Source organism: Phragmites australis, chromosome 13 (genome assembly GCF_958298935.1).
Source record: "Phragmites australis chromosome 13, lpPhrAust1.1, whole genome shotgun sequence".
In the NCBI taxonomy this organism is placed as follows: Eukaryota; Viridiplantae; Streptophyta; class Magnoliopsida; order Poales; family Poaceae; genus Phragmites; species Phragmites australis.
The window spans coordinates 21,681,293-21,689,290 of record NC_084933.1 but is presented as its reverse complement, the minus strand read 5'-3'; the positions used below and the strand labels follow the sequence as shown (position 1 = coordinate 21,689,290).

The 7,998-nt window shown below is 45.3% G+C and overlaps 1 protein-coding gene across 1 annotated transcript; it reads right to left on the bottom strand.

Annotated features, from left to right (window-relative positions):
• Nucleotides 1–6,203: 6,203 nt before the first annotated feature.
• On the bottom strand, nt 6,204–7,700 carry LOC133887632 (sialyltransferase-like protein 3). The gene has a single exon (XM_062327582.1). It carries the CDS (start codon nt 7,591–7,593, stop codon nt 6,457–6,459), a length of 1,137 nt encoding a protein of 378 aa, XP_062183566.1. The 5' UTR covers nt 7,594–7,700; the 3' UTR covers nt 6,204–6,456.
• Between the last annotated feature and the right edge of the window lie 298 nt (nt 7,701–7,998).

Below are 7,998 nucleotides of genomic sequence, written 5' to 3'. Positions count from 1 at the left end.
AGCATTAGTTGAAAAGACAAGTGACGTTTGACGCCCATCGAAACAAATTGAGAATCAACGAAGAGTACTCAATAGGATTTAAATTCTTTTATTTTTTGAAATTGAGTCTAGGATAGCCGCTCTTTTAAGAGGGTTGCATTTGATTGCTTGGTTAGTGTGTCAATGCTCAAGATATCCCTTAGAACCAACTAGTTGAGAGACACAATCACTCACGGACACCGAGTTAATTCTGCAAAAATTCACTGAGTCCGGATACTCCGGTATTCACCGGATACTCCGGTACTCAGTATTTAGTCCGAAGTCTCCGAGGTAGACTCCGGCAGAGAGTCTCGGTTACGATTTATTTTTATTGAAAAAAGACCGGAGTCTCCGGTGTTCACCGGATACTCCGCCAGAGAGTCTCGGTTAGGTCTTTATTTTAATTGAAAAGGACCGGAGTCTCCGGTGTTCACCGGATACTCCGGTAAGAGATTTAGTTTTAACCGGAGTCTCCGAGAGAGACTCCGGCAGAGAGTCTCGGTTAGCTTTTAATCTTTTTGATAAAAAGGACTGGAGTCTCCGGTGTTCACCGGATACTCCGGTACCTGGAGAGGTCGGAGGGTCCGGCTAGTCTCCGGACTTAATGTTTTTGGAAGCCCTGTCAGGACCGGAGACTCCGGTAATTTAACAGAACTGTAACGGCTAGTTCTGACACGTTCTATGACCATTCTGATGCCGTTTTTGGATTTAGGGCCGGATACTCCGGTGTTTACCGGATACTTCAGTCAGTTCTGACAAAACAGTAACAGCTAGTTTTTGAGAGAGGGCTATAAATGCTTCCACACCCCATAGCATTTAGAGCTTGCTGTTGTTGGTGAACTTTAGACCTCTTGAGCACTTTAAGAGCATTCAAAGACTCTCCAACCACCTCTAGTACAAAGTTTGCAAAAATTTAGTGAGTTTGTGTTTGGAGAGGGTTTAAGCCACTTGAGTATTGAGTTCTTCATCGACCATTCGCTGCGATCATTTCTCTTGAAGCTTCGTGCTTCTAGACGGCAAGGCGTCGCCCGTAGAGCACCTAAACTTGTGGAGTGTCACGGCAAGTTTGTAAACATCTTCGAATTGAGTAAGAATTTCTAGCTTGATCTTGGTGGTCGCTAGAAGAGGATAGGATTGGAAAAGACCCGGCTCTTTGTGAGCTCCTCAACGGAGACGTATGCACTTCTTTGTGAGGTGGCCGAACTCCGGGATAATCTCTTGTGTTCGTATTCGTGCAATTTGTTTTATTGTGTGAAATTTGTGATTCATCATACAAATTGCTCTAGTGATCATCTTGCTAGTGTTAAGTGTTATTTTAGCTCTGTGATATCCAGTAAACCTAGCTTCAACATTAGATTCTAGCTACTTGCTTTAATTCGTAGTTGTTCTAGAATTCCTGTATAGACCGGAGACTTCGGACTAGACCGGATACTCCAGACCAGACCAGAGTATCCGACCTTCACCGGAGTATCCGGCAGATTTAATCCACTATTTTAATTTAATTTTCAGAAAAGCCTATTCACCCCCCTCTAGGCACTTTCAATATGTAATATTTAAACATATGTTAGGTATTAAATATAGGTATTGACATAATGTAGTCATAACTGATATGATAGATGTAGGATTTAAAGGTGTTTGATGTATGGTCTGAGAATATTTTGTTGTAGTATAGATTGCATGCTGGGCTATATTTGTGATGAATTTTCCATTGTAGATGTAGTTTTATATAATTATTTATGTTTTGTTGTAATAATGTTAGGATTTTTATCGATGGTTGACAGGTATGTCAGATATGTGATAGTTTAGGATTTTTTATGGAGACAGTGAGTCTTTAGGCGTATCATATATATCAATGTTTGTTGTCGTCATCTCTTCATGGTTAAGGTCTTTTTGCGCAGCGACGATAACCCATATGTTCCGTATAATATTTGTCAGCGTATGTAACATTCGTGCTGAGTTCTATGCTAATAAAGCTTTACAAATACAATTGTTAAAAAAACAAATTTTGTATCCTCCTAATATAACTTTAAAAAAAATTACTCATACAATTTTACATTAAAGAACTAAACAAATATCGACAAATTTACATCGAACCAAAATTTTCAAAACAATACTCATTGTCGACCACTATTTGCATAGCTAACATTTTTATCGCTGAATGGATGTGCACTATTTTTCAAATTATCGTATAAAAATGTTAAATTAAATAAAAAAAATTATATACACATATCGCCCGTTCAATAGGCGAGATTAATTTCTCGCCTACTTAAACGAGCCACTGAAAGTCTCACCCGTTAAATGAGTGATGATAGGTTAGACCTATGAGTTTTTGAAACGACGGTGAACTCTTGAATATTAAAGAAATAAAATATATAAAAAAAAATTGGACTGGGTCCATTTTGTAGGCCTGGCGCGACCGACCGTTCTGTCCCGGTTCAGACTTCAGACCCGGACCCCTCTGCTAGTGGGCCCACTTGAACCACCCTTTTGCCGGTTGATGGTGCTGGGCTTTAGCAGCTAGCAGTGTACAAGAACTGTTGCACTTTTTACCTGCATCGTACGAAACGTGGACCATGATTCCGCTGCATGACTTGTGCCGTTCTGCCCATTGCTACCTAGCCACAGTGACGGAGCCAGAGGTATTTTAGTTGTTATAATTACATCTAAAATATCTTAATGCTAACACAGATTAGTTTTTTTAAAAAATTTATAAATATTAGTATTATAGACATACTTAGAATTCTCATACAGAGAATGTTCTGGCTTTAGAAGCCACATATGACGTTCTATTTCTCTGAACATCTGCATGCGTCTCCCAAGCAGTACCATCTTATTGATCGATAGCAATTTCTCACTTGCTAGCTGTACATTAAGGTAGCTTTTGGTTCGTGGGACATGATGAAATGAAGTGGATTTATCTTGCTTTTGAGTTGTTTAGATAGAGAATAGTTGTTTAGATAGAGAATAGTAGGATAAAATGATTCAGAATCAGGGAATATTTTTTAAAGATTTGGGACGGAGCCATTTCAAAAAATAGTGGAACGTGTCCATCCCATTTTGAACGTGACACTGACGGTAGACCCAATATACTAAAATATACTCGTTCTATCTTACCCACTAAATAAATATCTGTATATAAATAGAATCATCCTATCTATAAATATATGATTAGAATCATACAACCTCATCTCGCTCAAGCAAACACTATCTAAATTTCTTATGTGCATAGAAGAATCTGATGTTGATGATTGTTGCATTGGTATCTAGTGCCCTCGACTCACTTGGTATCCTCCTGTCAGTGATTATTGCATTGATCATGTCTTAAACGGTTAAACCCCACTAATATTTTTGGCTTTTGCTTACCGCTGTCCCTGATCAGACTTTCTCATTCTTCTTCTCTTGTTCTTTGGGTAACTAATGATGATGTTCTTGCTCTTTATGTATCCCTGGCTCCAGCCCAAATAGATGACATAGCCCAAAAGTACCAGTCGGTAAGGCCAGAAAACATTTCGGCCCAATGCAGTTGAAACAAAGCCGCATGTTTCGGCCCAAAGCTGAAGCTCATAAAATTTCGCGCGCGCCAAACAAATCGCCGAGTCCACTTGTCCACCGGACCGCCGCGCCCGGGAAGCGTGAACGTTTCGCCCACCCGGTGTCCGGACTCCAGAGTTCAGGGCTCAGAAGCCTCGCAAGTCGCAATCGCAGGTCCACTTGTGCATGCCGTTTACTCTGTCAAATATGAGTTACTCCAGCTTGCCCACTGTCAACCCACATGAGCAAAATTTCAATGTACATGCCAGTTTCCTTGGCACTGACGACGAAAGAAATGTTCAGTGTGCATCTTACTATTTGTAATCACCGTTTGGCTGGCTAGCAAAAACGAGTATATGTAGAAGTTTATCATTATCAGTATCATCATCACTAAAAAGCAAAGTTTACCTTATCATTATCACTAAAAAGCAAGGTTCACCTTACTGACTAGAGCTCGGTTATCGATCTCCGGCGGTAACCGAAAATTCACGATTACCGTGGTAATTGGTCTAAAATTCAAAAAAAATTCGGACAAAATTTATTTGGCAAATTTTGAAATTTGGAAAAAAAAAATCGCGATTTTAGCCGTTCGGTAACCGGTCCGTTTGGACCGGTTACCGAGCGGTTTTTGCGATTTATCGAGCGATTTTCTCGAATTTTTCGCATTGTCGGCAACCGCTCGGTTTCCTCGGTAACCGCTCGATTTTCTCAATTTATTGGACGATTTTCTCGATTTTCAGTGAAGTTCAACCTAAAAACTATCTCAATCTTGTAAAATCAATAACTAATTCATCTAAGCTTCAAATCAAGTGAAATAAATTTTGTTGGTTTCATTGTAACATTATCTACATTATAAAAGTATTTATACTCATAAAAAAGTTCAAAATTTTCTGTGAGAAATTGTATTTTTTAAATCAAGTTAAATGCATAGTTTACTCTTTGCTAATCCAAAAATAATGAAACTAATTTTGTTAGTCTTCTTACATGATCCTATGTATTTTAAAAATACATGAACTCATGAATTAGTTATTGTAACATGCATAATTGTGTAAATGTGTTGCGACTAGATTATTTCATAACCAACCCATCACACCTCAAAAATTAGTGAAACCACTTTCATTAGCTTATTTATACTATGATTTACGTAGGACAAATAATAGTAGACATGAAAAAATTAATTACAGTGTTGTTTCTTAACATATTCACTTTATGCTTGTGAACTTTGTAAAAATAATAGAGAAATTAATACAACTCTAAATAAAGTGAAATCAATTTTAAAGATTCTCTTAAAATATGTTTTACACAAGAAAAATATGTGTTTGCGTGTTAAACTTTTCCTTAACATGAGTTAATAACTGAGCCGCACACTTCAATTTTTTTCATTTTTTTCAAACTTACTCCCTATAGAACATGATGCAAACGACATTATTTTTCAAAAAAAAATTCACAGAAGGTCTTAGAATTGTGTCTAGTTTTTTTCAGATTTTTTTGAATTTTTTGAATTCAAATTCGGTTACCGTTCGGTTTCTGAAACCGAACCGGATCGAGAAGGTCGGTTATAGCGATTTTTGAGCAGTTACCATCGTTTTTTTAACCGTGCTAAAAACCCTAACCGCCATCGGGAGGAATGAAAGAGTAGCACCGTCCAATGGTTCACCGCCGGTCCCTCCACACTCTTCGCCGATGTTCTCGCCGCCGTCGAGTGGGGGGATCCATATTTTTTTAGGAGAAATTTTAGATTTCTTTAGTTTCTTATGTGTTCCTTTCTAGATTAATAAGTTGTTCTAGTTCTCTCTTAGAATTTTTTTTGTTGGATTTTGCTTACCCATAATAGGTTTTATCATACCAACTCACTCAGATAACAATGGCGATGGCTATGCAAGGTAAGATAGTTATAAATAAATCCCACCTGATTTTCTTTTGATGGACATATTACTACCAAGGTGCAAGTCCTATCTATCCATGAGGATCATTGAAAGTCCATTCCCTACACATGTGATCATCGACAACCATGTTGTCGTTGCAAGATCATCTTCTAAAGGACTTGATGGTACTAAATGGTTCGTCTAGGATCTTCAATGTAATAGTTTGATACTCATGTACTTGCTTGCATTATTATTAATATAAATTAGAGGGTCTCTCTCTAAAAAGCATCATCATCATAGGACTTGCAATGCAAATGACGCACACCAAAAAATTCTACGCATGTACGTCGGCAGTGGCAGCGAGCGGAGAAGTGAGGCGCCCGTGCACCCGTGGCCAACGGTAGACCACCACCGGCGGCAGCAAGAATTCGGAGTCCCGGAGTAACGGTATTGACTAAACCGAACGCGGACACCCGCTCGAGCACCCCGGCCGCGGCCACCACCGCCTGCATCCCCGACGAGTAGTGGAACATGCCCTCCTCGTGCCGCTGCGCCCACTCCCCGGCCAGCCGCCCCGTCTCGCGCACGAACCGACGCCGCGACCAGCACTTGACGAGCGGCGCGCATAGCGCGTCCAGCCGCGTTTCCGTCACGTTCACCGTCGCCACGGCGGCGCCCGGGGAGGCGTCGGCGCTGCACACCGTGTGGTCCACGAAGTGCGAGGCGTTGCACATGCACGACCGACTCAGTAAAGAACTCCACGAGAGAGCAAAAGTTAGGGACTCGATGAATCAAATTTTCATGTACATTCGTAAATTTCCTTTGCACCGATGAAACACATGTTTAGGTTCCATCGGGTGACTAGCAAATACGTCTAGGTACAAAGAAATCATCACATAACTGCAGGCTCACATCATGGAATGCACGTAGTGCACACCACAAAGCTTGAAAACAAGTGATGCTGATGAACGAACCATACGTGTGTACGTCGGCTAGCGCCAAACGCAGAGAAGCGAACTGGCACACGCTGTGCACGCCATGGTCATCGGTAGAACACCACCGGCGGCAGCCTGAAGCTGGAGTCCCGGAGGAACGGTATGGCCTCGGGCCGCGCCTCGAGGTCCCGGTAGAACTCGTACTCGGCCTCGTAGTCGTGCAGGTCCAGCTCGGCCCGTTGCAGCGTGTGGTAGTGGTGCCGCGCGCCCGGGTCCTTGCCGAACCCGAACACGGACACCCGGTCGCACACCCCGGCCGCTGCCACCACCGCCTGCATCCCCGACGAGTAGTGGAACATCCCCTCCTCGTGCCGCTTCCCCCACTCCGCCGCCGGCCGCCCCGTCTCGCGCACGAACCGGCGCAGCGAGTAGTACTTGACAAGCCGCGCGCACAGCGCGTCCAGCCGCGGGTCCGTCACAATCACCGGAGCCGCGGAGGCGCCCGGGGCCGGGGAGGCGTCTGCGCTGCACACCGCGTGCTCAACGAAGTGCCGGGCATTGCACATATACGTCAGGATGGGCACGCGCTGGCCGTAGGCGCGGCAGTACCGGCAGCCGCTGCGGGCCGTGCACCGGCTCAGCACGTTGCTGTTGAGGAACGCCAGGCCGGTCTTGGCGCCCACGTGGCGCGCGAGCCGCGCGTCGCTGCTGCCGCCCGCGGGCGCGTTGTTGAGCCGGACCACCAGCTCGTGTCTATCGATGAGCGCCCCGTGCTCCGTCGCCAGCAGGATGCCGCTGTTCCCGACCACAGCGCACGACGCGTACCTTCGGCGCTCGTCCCTCGCCCCGACGTACCTGTCGATGGGGCGTTTGATGAGGTCCACGAGCTCGGACATCACTCCAGGCTCGAACCGCTGCCTGCTCAGCCAGTCGCGCAAGCCCTGCACCGCGGCGTCCCGGTGATCCGCGGGCGCCCTCGACATGTTCCCCTCGAGCAGCCTCTCTGCGGCCCGCAGCACCGCCGACGCCGCCGGGTCCACCGCCGAGAGCTCCATGAGCGTGGCGTCGTAGTAGCTTCCCACGACATCGGCCGGCGCAGCCGCGGCACGTCTAGGAGGCTGCAGGGCGTGGCGCAGGGAGCACTGGAACGTGAGGAGCAGGAAGACGGCGACGAGCAGAGGGAGGACGCACGACGGATGGATCCACTGCCTCTTCATCTTGGTATCTTCCGAAGCACCCGTCATGCCAAGCTTCCACGATTGCTTGCTTTCCTCATATAAAAACACCCGTTAGCATCGAGGATATACAGCACGTGAATTCGTTTGAAGTCTGTTCGGCCGGCACGATCCCAATGGCTCGATCGTCACTGTCGTGTGGCCCATGATTCGTCAAGATTGGACCCAGCGTCTTCTCCCATCCCAGCGCCGGCCGTGGATGACTTCGCGCGTACGTGACGAACGACGGAGATCATGCCACGCACTGCTGCTTAGCGCTAATGTCTGCGTGAACTGGTCGTCTTCCTTGCAAGTTGGGACAGGTTCATGTGGGGGCAGGCGATGTGGTGATCGGGTTAGCGAAGGTTCCAAACGCGGCCTCCCCCAGGCCGCCGTGTTTCTTTTTCAGTGATCAACTAGTGTGGGGGGTCGGCA